At 37.8% G+C, this 14654-nt stretch overlaps 1 protein-coding gene across 4 annotated transcripts in view; it reads left to right on the forward strand.

Annotated features, from left to right (window-relative positions):
- Nucleotides 1-14654, forward strand: part of SPEF2 (sperm flagellar 2) — a 203936-nt gene that overhangs the window by 158377 nt on the left and 30905 nt on the right. For all 4 annotated transcript variants that reach the window (XM_033179347.1, XM_033179345.1, XM_033179346.1 and 1 more), the window contains 4 exons: nt 3416-3563; nt 5699-5827; nt 8077-8215; nt 10932-11161. In XM_033179347.1, coding sequence (XP_033035238.1) covers nt 3416-3563; nt 5699-5827; nt 8077-8215; nt 10932-11161 — 646 coding nt within the window. The remainder of the gene's footprint in view (nt 1-3415; nt 3564-5698; nt 5828-8076; nt 8216-10931; nt 11162-14654) is intronic.

Consider the following 14654-nt stretch of genomic DNA (forward strand, 5'->3'; position numbering starts at 1 on the left):
AATTCTTTAGTGCTGTGTCTGTAATATTGGAGATAGTCTATCTTTCCTTTATTGAATGGCTGAAAAAATCCAATGAAATACTCTGTGTAAAGTGTTTTAGAAACTGTACATTTTAACTTATCATTATGTTAAGAAATGTATTCAAAACTGTACGCTTTTCCTTGTGGACTTTTAAAAATCTTATAAAAAGCATAGGAAAATGGACTGCTTAGTGATTAATATTACTAACAATTATATTTGAATCCTGCTTGACTTTGATGTCACACACTCTTAAGGGAATTTTGAATTTCAAATGAAACAGGTGTGATTCACTAAACTGTTGTGGGGCAAACAGCACCAGCTGAGATTAGTGCAACTAAAAATGAGAACACTCTAACACAGGCTTTTTTCTACACAGCAGTTTTACCAGGAGCTATCCATTTAGTAGACTGTGTTAATTTTTGGCAAAACTTTCTTCTAATTAGCAGATATGCAGTGATTTCAAAGAAACAAGTCATGTTTTTAATGCCCACAATGTCAAGGCATTATGTCTAAAGTTCTCTCCAGTGTTATAAGCTAGATTGCTGAATGAACTGTTACTTATGTTAATTTTTGATAGCAACCCAGAGGTCTTTGGGGAAAGTGGACCAGAAAAATTCAGATAATTATGATGCATAATTATGCAGGTAATTAAGATAATTATCATCATCACAAAGTTGTTTACAAAGGAGAAAAATCCAATTTTGAAGAAAATTGCTAACTTACAGTGCTTTGCAGGAACCGATTAAAAATTTAATTGCGTGCAATTTAGGGGAGGAATTTTAGCAAGTCTGCTTTCCGCTTTACTAAGAACTTGCAAGTACAGTATCTGGTACTCATTTTTATTGAAAGGGCATCTGGTTTAAAAAAAAAAAGAAAAAGAAAAGGCAGAAAGAAAGAAAAAGACAAAAAAAAACACACACACAAAGAAATCTGCTTGCTCTCTGAAACCTTTCTGTATTCCTCCAAGATTCTGTTGATACTGAAGAAGTTGAGGGTACATTCTGTGGAATATGATTCTTTTGAAAGAAAGTACATTGATTATTAAGCATCTACTGGGCATTCCCTTTGAGCACAGCACATACACTCAAAGCTATGAAGAATACAAAGAAGTAGGACTGGCTTAGTTCTGGGAAGCATGAGGCCCCTTTGGAGGGTTGGGCAAGATTTTTTTTTTTTTTTTTTTTTTTTTTTTTTGAGGCGGAGTCTCGCTCTGTCGCCCGGGCTGGAGTGCAGTGGCGGGATCTCAGCTCACTGCAAGCTCCGCCTCCCGGGTTCACGCCATTCTCCTGCCTCAGCCTCCCGAGTAGCTGGGACTACAGGCGCCCGCCACCTCGCCCGGCTAGTTTTTGTATTTTTTTAGTAGAGACGGGGTTTCACCGTGTTAGGCAGGATGGTCTTGATCTCCTGACCTCGTGATCCGCCCGTCTCGGCCTCCCAAAGTGCTGGGATTACAGGCTTGAGCCACCGCGCCCGGCCGGGGCAAGATTTAACACTCATAGAACACTTGGGAACAGTTACATGCTGCCATGGGGTATGAAGTGTAGCAGAATTTTGGAGAAGGCAGGAACTGGCTAGTCTATCTCACCCACAAAACTGCAGCAGTCTTTGAGGGTAGAGATTATGCCTTACTCATTTTTCTATTCACCTCCATTAATCTTTCTCTTTGTCCTCTCATCCCCTCATCCCATTCTCCCCAGAAATTATAAATAATTAAATAAGCCCTCAATAGCCCCCATTTTTTCACCAATTGCTTTTTTAATTGAGATTTAGAGTTTTAAACCCTATGTTGCTACTGCCTCCACAATGTGTGTGTGTGTGTACGTGTGTACATGTGTTCTTTCTACCTTTGGGATTCTTTCCTGGGTTTTCATTTCTTGGGGCAACACTCATAAACAACCTTCACCTCCCAGGGGCAGTTGAACTTATTGCAAAATGTCCAGTATTTCTAACTACAATTACAACCCCAGTCACACAAGCCTCAAGACAAGAGTGTACATATATATAATCTTAATTTACAAATGATAATTGCATAAATTTATAAAGTACAGTGTGAAGTTTTGATGTCTGTATACATTGTGGGATGATTGAATCAAGCTAATTACCATATCTATTACCTCACTTATTATTTTTGTGGTTAGAACATTGAAAATTTACTCTTTTAGCAATTTTGAAATATACATTATTATTAACTATAGTCACCGTGCTGGCAATACATCACCAGAGCTTATTCCTCTTATCTAACTGAAACTTAGTACCTTTGACCAACATCTCCACTTTCCCTGTCCCACCTACTCACCCACCCCAGCCCCTGGTAACCACTCTTCTACTTTCTACTTCTATGCTTTGACTTTTTAAGATTCTACAAATAAGTGAGTTCATGCAGTATTTACCTTCCTGTGCCTGGCTTATTTTGCTTAGCATAATGTCCTCCAGGTCCATCTGTGTTGTCATGAGACAAGGTTTTTCTGCTGCCTGAAGTGCAGAGCCAGCCACAGAGGAGAGGTGGAGGGATACCTGCGGTTCCTGACCCCATGGGTGGGGAAGGACAGAGCTTCTCCATTCAGCACTTAGAATGAGGTGACAGAACAACTAATCTCAAGCCAGGACACTTGCAAGAACGAAAGGAGGTGCTTGGTGGAATGGAGAGAAGCTGAAAGTCAGCCCAGCGGAGGAAGCTAAGAACCTTGGGGTTAGCCTGTTGAATGGGTCACCTTCACAAATACTGAGTCTTTGGGGGGTGATATTTAGTGCTCAAGTAGAATAGAAGGCCAGGATTCAACTAACCATGACCCAGTTAACACAGGGCATGCAGTCCCAAAAATTGGCTGTTGCCGAGGGTGATGACTATATGTAGGTTGATACCACAAATATACACCCAGAACATAAACAAATACGCTTCTGCAGTATTAAAATTTTATGAATGCAAATGAAAGGAAAAAATGTAAAAAAAAAAAAAAAAACTATGTAGGGGGTCAGTTATCAAAAAAGGTTAAGAAACAATGATACAGGGAAATACCCCGGATTGGAAGTCGAGAGATTAAAGGAACTGAGAAGTATAAATGTGTGTCTGAGATTTAAAAGAAAGGAATTTTTGCATAACCATGGAGTTGTGACACTCTGGAGGTGGCAGTGAGGAAACATAAGGATGATTTGCAGGTGGGGCTTGAGAAAGTGAGCAGCGTCCACACAGATGGTGGCAGGGAAGGCGCATCTTGGGGCAGGGCCAGGTTTCCACTTAAGTAAAACATGGTGGGGTGTGTTTTGTAAATTTCGAGTACATGGGCACAGTTGTTTACAGTGGATTAAGGTTTCAACAGAATTTATGACTACATCCAAATGGTTACCCTATTTTATAAATGCTACATTAACTGAAATATTGCTGTTACGCAACCAGGTGGCTGCTGAAATTCATCAGAGGCTCATGGAAGAAGAAAAAGAAAACCAGCCAGCAGACCCCAAAGAAAATTCTCCTCAGATGGGTGCAAATAAAAAAGTCAAAAAGGAGCCACCCAAGAAAAAACAGGAAGACAAAAAACCCAAAGGTATATATGATTTTAGCACTCAGAACTCTGGATGCCTAAACCTCTCCTTGGTAGAAAACAAGCATTTAACTAGACACGTTATTAGCCTCTAAGCCACTAAAATACTACTCATTAGGTTTAAACTAGAGACCCAGGCTTCTATGATTTGTGGTGTTAGTGGCAAATCATATTGCATACCAAGCCCACCTAACTTGTTTAACCAAATAGCCAGATGTACCAAGGGTAAAATAAACCTCAAAGACAGTTTCGAAATGTTAAAAGAATTTCCAGGATGGTACTATGTCATCTGAAAAGTCTATGCAGAAAGGCTAACACTGCAGTAACAAAGAGAAGTTTAAAAGGTATGTTTTTAAAAGCTATGTGTATGTTTCAGGGGCAAGTCCTTTTCTCCTGGAGGCCTCCTGCCTAAATCCCTGCCTCAGTAGCATGAGGAAAAACAAAGAGTTGAGAAAATACATCTTGAAAGAGATCCCTAATTAACCTTAGGAATGAATAGCTTTGGCATCACCATTACCCTCCCACTCTGAAGTGGAATCCTGGGAAGCAAATGAACAGAACTCACTCCACTCATAGATTGACCATGATATGTTTATTATATACCTGCTATGTGAAATGCTCTAGATGGATGCCAAGAACACAATAGTAAATTAAAAATAAAACCAAAAATCACAACCACAGTCCCTGCCCTAACCCAGCTGTAGTCTTGCAGTAAAGACATGTGACTATTGTTCTTTGATAGGGGAGGTACAAGTACCTTAAGAACAAGGTCTCCCCACTCCGTCCTAAGGTGTATAAGACGTTTCTTAGATGGAGAACATTCAAGCAGCCAGGAATGGGAGTTAAAGGAAGGCACTGAGGATGGAGGAAGGAGTGGGTCAGTGGCACTTGAAGGAAAGGGAAGAGTATTACCTTGATAAAGAACACACCGTTTAAGTCCATCTCAAGTGGCAGGAATAAGGGAAGTGCTTCTGTTGACTTTAATGGAATAACTGTTGGAGTCTGATCCCTTAATTTTACAGATGATAAAACAGAAATCCAGAGAGATTAATCTCTCCTTCATTTGTAACTTACATATGCATCTATTATTGCAACATATTACAATTTCTTTGTTTACAGTATGTCTTCTTTACAAGATTTGAACCCTTCGAAGTCAGACCCTCAAAGAAAGATTAGTTGAACTGAAAATAGAGCTATGTAGATGAACCCTGCAACTAGAATCATATTGCCATAGCCCATGGGTAAATCCTTTGATAAGTACTGACAAATTTATATTTTCTAATTATCTTATATAATCACTGATGTACTTATAGTAAAGTTCTAATTAAAATATAATTAAATTAGCCCGGAGCAGTGCCTCACACCTGTAATCCTGCACTTTGGAAGGCCAAGGCAGGCGGATTGCTTGAGCCCAGGAGTTTGAGACCAGCCTGAGCAACATGACAAAACTCTGTCTTTACAAAAAAATACAATAAAATAGCTGGGTGTGGTGGCACACGTCTGTAGTCCCAGCTACTAGGGAGGCTGAGGTGGAAAGATTGCCTGAGCTTGGGAGGTCGAGGCTGCAGTGAACCATGAGCATGCCACTGCACTCCAGCCTGGGTGACAGAGCAAGACTGTTTCAAAAGATAATAATGATATTTAAATAGATTCTAGATTCTTGACCATCACCCGCATTTCACCCACATCTTCTTGAGGTTATTCTCATATCTTCTTTTTTTGGTGAAGATCTAGGAAACACTTTGCTAACGGAAATTATCCCTTATGGAGTGGTAATTCTGCAGGTGTCTAATGGGGTCAGCACTATGTTGGGATTTGCTAATTTCTGTCCCCAAACTCTGGATTTCACTATGTTTGGAAACTGTAACCATCTCTGCACTTGCTACATACCTTATTTTTTAATTATACTACACAAATGGGGTGGTTTTATATGAGTCCAGCCCAGAACCATACAGAGAATTCTCAAGGAAAAATTCAGTATTTCATCACACACACTGGGAGGACCAAGGTTTCATTGTTTCCAAATCACTAGAGGTTTATAGCTTAACAAATTTTGCTTTGTGCTCATTCTGTGCAAATACTATGTGCATACCTTTGTATTTTGTTAGTTTACTCAGCATGTTTCATTGCCCTTTCAGGTAAATCACCACCTATGGCAGAAGCAACTCCTGTCATAGTAACAACAGAGGAGATTGCTGAAATCGAAAGGAAAAATGAGCTGCGGCTCAAAATAAAAGAAGAACACCTTGCTGCCTTGCAATTTGAAGGTAGCAATTGAAACGACTAAGATGATGCTGTTCCATAGAAAGGAGACCAGTAGCCAAACATCCCACAACTGACTCATCAACTGCCTCAGACCATGTCTATGAGAACATACAGCAAAGAGATTGAAAAGTACAATATTCAGTTGACTGATTTTGTTTGACCACACAAGGACTAGATTTGAGTGTTGCGTGAGTCAGATGTTTTGACATCACCTAATCAGTCTTAACTGATGGCAGTATCTCAAAAAGAATCAAAAAGAATTTGGGAATGCATTAGAAAAAGCAATAGCAGTAATTAAGATCTCATAAAACAGAAACAAAAGAAAATGTTGAAAGTTGGTATGATTTTATAGGTTTAGGTAGGTACTACCTAAAGTAAGTGGTTTTATATTACAGTAAGAATAATTTAGGTCCCTCATTAGGAAAATAAATTCTAACTGAAGGCTAACAGGCCCTGAAAGTGAGTTCTTGGGAACAAAGGCCATAGAAGAGCCAGTCATATATCTATTATGTTCAGGGGTGTTCGTCTCTATAAGAGCAATGACTCCACAAAACATTTTCCTTATGGCTGTCCTAATTGTCTTATAATGCAATTCTAAATGAAATCTGAAAAGATCAGGAAACTGAGCAAACCTATCCTAAGGGGAAAAAACATGGTCAATATACAAGATGACAAAACCACAAAAATGTGGCATGGGGTATGCCGAGAGACCTATAACTACTCAGTGACTATTAACTACTAAGGATGCTTTCCATCCCTTGTTTCTCTCGTTTTCTCTCCCCTGTCTTCCCTGTCTTACTACCACCCACTTCTGTAACTCCAACAATAAAATCTGAAGTCAGTTGAACACAGGGAGACTGTGGCATCAGGTGAGTCCAGGACAGATGCATCTCCCCTGTTGCCTGCCCTGCATCTGATTTCAGTGGTTTTCAGTATACTTCATCTTTCAGTTCATTCCGTACATGATCCTTAGTGTAGCAAAATTCATTTATTCATATAACAAATGATTATTGACTTTCCAGTCTGTACCAAACCCTGTGATAGTTGCTAGAGACATATACTTGTATGTATGAACATAAACAAAAAATAAAACTCAGTCTCAAAGAAGAGAAATGCAATCACTGTTGCATGTTGACCTGTTGACAGCTGGACCTGTAGTCACAGCTCCTGAAGAGATTGAAGTGAAGGATCAATTGTGTTTGAATCCAGCCTGGGCAACATAGTGAGATCCTGTCTCAAAAAAAAAAAAAAAATGTGATATTGGTGGTGGGCATATGGGGCAAAGGGGACATGAGGGGAGTTCCTGACTTACCCGAGGAACTAATTCTTGAGCTGAATTGGAAGACTATGGAGAAGTTTTTCCAGGGGAAAAACTGGCTTGAGAATGAAGAGAAGTATTGCATGCCATGGCAGAGAGAGGGCTAAGAGGCATATCGGCTTGTGAGTAGCTTAGGAGCATGAGGCATGTTCTGGGAAGGAGCGACTTGGGAGATGGAGAGGCTAGACCATGGAGGGTTATTTAGGCCCTGCCAAGAATGTTCGATTCTTCCCTGGTGGCAACTGGGAGCTAGTGAAAAATTATGAGCAGAAAAGTGATTATGATCACATCTGCAGGTAAGACAAATTACTCTGGATAGTGTAGAGGTGGATTTGGATTTGAGGTGGGGGAAGAAATTTAGAAAAAGTAGGATTGAGGCTATTGCAACAGTTTAAGTGAGAGATAATCAGCACCCAAACTAGGCAGTGACGATGGAAAAAGCCAAAAAGAGAAACTGGAAAAATTTTGGAGATAAAATCCACCAAACAAATTATGTGCTAGGATCAGTAATGGGCCCGGGAGCACATGGAGTTTGCCCTGCTTTTAGTGGTGCTGAGAAATACAATGGCAATGCCACTCCAGGTTCTAAAGTAGGGAGATAAGCAAGAGACTTTGTCCCCAACTCCCTTTTCAAAATTCAGAAATTACCTATGTGTGTTCTCACATTTCATTTGTCAAAGAGTAGATTGCTATAAAGTGCAATAGATAAAAAGTTCAATTATATTTTTGGTTCAGATAATTTCTCAAATGACTCTACCACATACTACATTTTACTTCTCAGTGAGATGGATATTATCTTACTTATTCTGGTGTATTAAATGTGCACCTCAAGCTTCAAAAATTGAAGCACGAGTGGTTTCAAAGTGAATCTGTTCATTAGTAAATGAGTGCACTGCAATATGTTAAAACATTCTTATTTCTCTTTGCAAATAGAAATAGCCACACAGTTTCGACTTGAACTGATAAAGACGAAAGCATTGGCTCTTCTTGAAGATTTAGTAACAAAGGTGGTTGATGTATATAAACTCATGGAAAAATGGCTTGGTGAGAGATATTTGAATGAAATGGCCAGGTAAAGTACTACATGACTTTTTGAAAATATGTTTTGTGTATTCTAAGTACCAAAATTGATGAAGATTTTTAAGGTATTTACAAATTTAAATTACAATTACAAATATAAATTTTGACCTTTTAGGAAATCACGTGTATAAACAGACAACATGAGCTTTACTATTATGTTTGTATTAACTCTTTTCTAACAGTAAATCATGCATCAAAGGGTTCTATTGCTATATTTAACTTTGCACAATATTTATAAGTTTATCTGTCATACTGATCAATACGAACCTTATTTTACAAGGTAAGATTATAGTTAATTTACAAATAGTTTTCAGAAGTAAAATAATGATCCATACTTTTCTAATGGTAGATTATTAGTCAGAGCCAATTAAGGGGAGATTAAAAAGTCATTCACTGGAATGTTTTACCAACTAGACTTATTCTCTTTTAAGACCAACCCCAAGTTTTACTTTTCTGTTGAGTTCCAAAGACTTCCCAGACTTCCATTGCTACTGAGGGGCAATGACTCCCATCCTGTTAGTTCACCCCTAAAAGGTACAAAAAGGCAGCTCAGCAGAGTGAGTCATGATTGTCCAGACCAGGAGCTCCATCTTGTCCACAAATTAGAAGCATGATTGATGGCTCTGGGCCTCATTGGCTTCATCTATACAAGCAAACACTCCAGCCAGCTATTTCAGAAGTTTACACTAGATCTAGATTCCAAGATGCACTACAGTTTACAATAAACATTTACTGAAAACTCATAAGTTGCTACACAAAGAGTATTCAAAAGGCAAGTAAGTATTCTTGGAAGCAACAATTGTCATGTAAAAAGCAGCTGTTATGGTTTGTTTTCTCTGGTCCTTGTCTCATAGTGAAGTTCTTCTGTAAAGTCTTCAGCCTAGTTGTTTAGAACTGCTGCTCCATAGTAAAACAAACAAACAAACGTTAAACAGAATAAAAAATGCAAACACAAGCATAAGTAAGTAAGCTTACTGCAGTAATACTTAAAATCATTTTGCTACTGGATAACCAAGTCAGTTACTCATCAGCATCACACAGCAGTAATATTCAGTTCTGTTCTCTGCCTACTATTTTCAAATGAAAGTGTATCGTCTTCATTTTTGGGATCCATGACTCCCATCCATGCGGCCATCCAGTGTAAATGCATATTAGTTTTAGCAAATGTACTCATATTTCTCAGATTTATATTGTATATGTCTTTGCTCTGTGAATATACATATGCTGTCATGAACTGTGGCCCAAGAAGTTAAAACCTAGAAATGTGATACAAATAAATAAAAAAATAATTGGCAGATCCCTTTGACCTTCAAATCCTGTTTTCATTTTCCGGGTACTTTTTTCCTTCCATTGTTAAGATTACTCCTAGCAACCTTCCACTAGGTGGCGCGCATCTGTTTTAGTATCCTGATTCCCAATAAAGGTACTATTATTCTATTAGTCTTATTTTACAGAGTATCCTACAGGGTTATGGTTGGGTCTCAATCCACATTTGGAGTCCCTCCTCACTCACATAAATTCAGCAGCTATCCAGTGACCTTCTCCTCTGTCCCCGAGCACGCAACCACCCTAAAACATAAACTAATTGACTAACCCGTATTACATGGTCACTCACAAAGACAACGTTCTGGAGTTGAATTCGAGTATCTTTTGAAAGATAGCAACTAATACTACTTTTTAAATTTTCAGTTGTATGTTCAGTATATGGTATATTTGGTGCTTATGAATTATATAAAATCAGATTAAATATGCATTTTTCTGTGATGCTCACTTTCATTGTAATATATAAACAAGATCCTGTCTTAGGTACAGTTATAATGCACTTATTCATGTATGAAACCTCTCTAGCCTTTAAAACGACTTTTAAAAGATCATTAACTATACCCCCAGTACAGTTTAAATCCTTGCCGTATGTGAGTTCACATTAGTAGCCATAAGATAGGGAGTGTTGTGTGGTTGATTCCATTGCAAAGACAAGGAAATTCAGAGAGCTTAGGTTACTTGCCCCAGGATCTGTGGCTAGAGAGTGTCCTAGGATGAGAACTCAGATTCCAGTACTCTTTCTACCGCATCATAGTGGTTCCCAACTGTTGCTCCTTTACCATGTGATCTAGCTAGGAATTGTTATTCTTCATGAAGACAGCAAAGCAATTTCAATGGATTATATGCAACAGAGGCTATTCTGATATCTTTGTTTTAGATAACATCAAACTTCTTGACAGAAATAGAGAAAAGCCACTCTTCTAGAAATACATTATCGAACTTGATTCACTTCATAATTCATCCTGATTCCAAATAAATGTATTATTCTAATAGTCATGTTTTACAGAGTATTGTGCCATATAACCTTATTCTGGTTCATACTTAGAATGAAATATAACCTTGATATAATCTTGCTTACATAGTAAAATATATTCTAATACTAATAAAAACTAGATTTAATAGATGCTCTTTAAGTTCAGTTTTGTGTAAAATGTGTAACTATTAGCTATTTAATAAGCATGCATTTTCTATTTAATCTGCATTTATTTATACCCTGCCTTTTTACAAAATAGATTTGGGGACAAATTGAAATTTATAAGCGTGCAGATGGAGTTGTCTAACAGCTATATAATGTGTTTACTTTTGTGTGTATGTCTTATAAGCAAACTTTATTAATCTAATAGTATCTTTCATGGGGTTAACGCTATCCATTTTACCACTTTCAGTGTAGAAAAATTAACTGATGTAGCTCGCTATCACATTGAAACATCTACAAAAATTCAGAATGAACTTTATTTAAACCAAGAAGACTTCTTCATTAATGGCAACATAAAAGTCTTTCCAGATCCTCCCCCACCGATACGTCCTCCACCTGTAGAAAAGGAAGAAGATGGCACCCTGACCATTGAACAGCTTGACAATCTTCGGGATCAGTTCTTAGATATGGCACCTAAAGGTAGGAAAAATAATTATTGTGAAAAGAGCACAAAAAAAGGTTAAGATTAACCAGGACAGCAATCACTTGCCAACAAGTAAAATCAGCTCTATGGGATCGGGTAGCACTAAAACATGCCCTTGCTTTGTTCTAGCTTATTAAATATTTCTTTCATACAACACAGACCCTAATTAAACAAGCAGGACCCACTGTGAATAATGCTTGAGCAGTGTGGTGATCCTCATTCCTGGTAATTCCCCTCTCCTGCCCCTTGCTGACAGATTTGTATATTTGAGTATTACTGCACTTGGCAGCTTACAGAAAGACTTTGTGCATACTTCTAGTTTAGATTTTGTATTGAGATTATGAGTTTGTGTCTCTCTGAGGGGAGACCAGGGAATAGAAGATTTCCCTTTTATGTTGGCCTTTTCCCTCAGTGCTTGTAGACCATAAGCAGAATCAAATAAGCTGTTAGAAAATGTTGGTTTAATTAATTAGTTTGTTCATATGTATGTGTAAATGTTTTCTGCACACAACAATTTTAGCCTTTTTCACATTTTATCAGCATGGACCTACAGCATCTGCACAGGCTTTTTTTATTCAGGCTTTTCCTACTTCCAGATATTCTTCAATGAGTTCTGTCAATTGATAGCACAAGTAATTCAGACAGATCACATAGGATTATCATCTCCCTTTAAAGGTCTAGATACTGACTCACAGAGGAGTTGAGCAGATTTTTTGCCTATGGTCATATGTCATTCAGAACTCTACAGATCCAAAGTTCTTGCCCCTTCTCACTGAACTAAGTTGTCTCTCATAAGCAGATTTCTTTTATCTTTCAACATATACTACTTATTGGGAAATTATTACTTTTGCCTGTAGCATAGTCAACTGACTTTAGGATTAATACAATGTTGCTTTTACAAAAAAAGTCCAGTATTTCTAGAAATTCACATCATATATCATTAATAAAAAGAGCATTACTCTAAGTCTGAAAGCTTCCTTGCCAAGCCCAGTAGGTGAAATTGGTGTATATGTGTGTGCCTGGGTGAGCCTTGTGCTTTGATATGTCAGCTCATCAAATCAGCTAGAACAGGCTTTACAGCTCCAAGGTGTAAAAGCTAACACTTCAGCTGTGGAGGGACAGAGGTGCTGTTTGGCAGCATTTGGGCATGAACGAAACATGGCCATCAGCAGGTACAAAAAATCTCGACTTTACAAATCAGCCCATGAAATCCCTTCAGTCCTTTGGTCAGGCAGAGTGCACCCTCTTCTCCATGGTACGAGTTTCACAATGCCCTGTTGTTATGTACTTCCTTCTTCAGAGTTGCTTTTTCTCTTCATTTTATCCAGGCCATTATTTTACACATAAAATAAAAAGATATGTGTAAATGGATTCTAATCATGACATGTGGTTTGCTTTAATCCTACATTCTGGTGACTGGGAGGAAATCACTCAATAGGTAAAAACTAAAGGCATCTGGGGACACTTGAATAGGTAGAAGTGGATTTTGAAAATTATCATCCACTTATAATATCTTTCAGAAGGGACCCTAGTATCCATGATGCTAATTGTAATACTTTCTTGGATCCAACCTCAAATCCATAGCTCATATTTCAACTAAAATTTTAAAAATAAATTTTAAAAAAAAGCAGCTATAACTTGACATGTGTCTCAGAAGATTAACTCTAGAAACCCTTGGGACACAAAGATGTCAAGAGATAAATGTTTTCAGACTATGGGAGAAATAAGAAGGGAGGGAGAGGAAGTATAGGAAAGGAGGAAGGGAGAAATGGAAAGAGTTTTTTTTTTTTTTAATTTTTATTTTTTAAAAAGCAGAGTAAAAGGAAACCACTTGCCCTAGGAGCTGAGAGGTTAATTTGAAGAGGCAAGCAAAGAAGGAAATATCAACAACTATTTGAGTTCTTTCTGGGACACAATATGAATGTTATTCAAGTGCTCAAGAATGCAAAGCATCAGTGTGCCCTGAAATTGGTCAGGGAAAAGTTTGTGGAACAAAACTTCAGAGGAGAAATTGAAGGGGGTAAAGAGATTTTGTGGCAAGGCTAGAGAGAATGTTTACAGTTAGGGAAACAGCTGCTGGAAACCCTGAAGACAAGAAGCGTGAGGATAGGAGCATGATGTTTGGGAAACGGTTAGGAGACTGCTCTGCTTTTCTTTCTCCAACTGCGTGAACTTCAGGCAAATGGAAGAGGAGACTTTCTCTGTCTGAGGAACCACCTCCACCCAGCCAAGCTGGAGAGTTAACCCATATGCAAGAACAACAGTTGTAATTAACACAGAATTTACAAGGCTATACAATACTGTAGGATTTGGGGATTATGATGATTCAAAGTGAGTTATGTATGGTCTATGGGCAAACAGTTTAGACTCTTTTCTCTATTAGCTCAATTATACCATTTGAAAAAATATGTATTGCATATATTGCTTTTTAGGTGTATCTAAAATAATTAATAAGTGTTGGGAATTTGATTGACAGGAGTAATGTTCATTGTTATTATTCTTGCTATTCTTATAGAGGGCAGGGAAAAGTATTGTTCCATTTTCTGCATCCCAGAGTCACAGAATTGGAGGTTCTCTACTGATACCCTTGAAATCAGGCTCCAAACATTGACAATGGCCATGCCTCAGAAAACCCATTAACTGCTGCTCACCCCTTTTCCCTGTCTCTTCTGGCCCCACAAAGTATACTCTGACTTTTTTGTTTTTCTACCCCGTTTGGCAATTGTTCACTTAAGAAACATGATACACACCCATCCGTCTTTTAAATGAAGGCTTTTGTTGTATTTCTTCCAAGAAATGGAAAACAATCCTTTATGATACCTTCCATTGTATTTACCCTAGAACTCTACAATTTCAAAAGACAATCTTAGTGAGTGATAACAGGTTTGAGAGTGTGGAGGAGCTGACTGAACATGATGTGTTTCAAATGTGTGATCCTGCAGAACTTCCTGCTCAAACTTGCTATTATTTCTATGCCAAGAAATATAAACATTTTCCTATATTATTTCATATATGCCCATGCAACATATAATATCTAAGATGCAACTTTCAAGTTCACTAAAATATGTTAACACAGATGGATTTTTTTTGTGGGGGAAGCATACATATTTGCATATAATAGCCATTATGTTACTCTGCCCATGGTAAGATTTTTTAGCAGATTTATAAGGAGCACTGATGTTACTAAATTACACTCTGCAAGTTTTAATCATGCCACACAAATACAATTATTGGATTATTATTTAATCTTCGATTAAAACAATGACTGAATGTGTTAAATACTTGTGACTAGATGGTATCAGGATGTAAATGGAAAGAACTAAAGCCGCAGTGGTTTTCTGCTACATATTGGTTAATTCCTTCGAAAACGAAAGTCTTCATTAAAATAGCCCTTACTAAAGAAAACATAAAATTGAAAAGCATCATATATTGTAACATATTCAACACTCCTTTTCTGGTCAAATTCTGCCACTTAATGATGATTCTACC

This window comes from Trachypithecus francoisi, unplaced genomic scaffold, assembly GCF_009764315.1.
Source record: "Trachypithecus francoisi isolate TF-2019V2 unplaced genomic scaffold, Tfra_2.0 Lachesis_group2, whole genome shotgun sequence".
NCBI lineage: Eukaryota > Metazoa > Chordata > Mammalia > Primates > Cercopithecidae > Trachypithecus > Trachypithecus francoisi.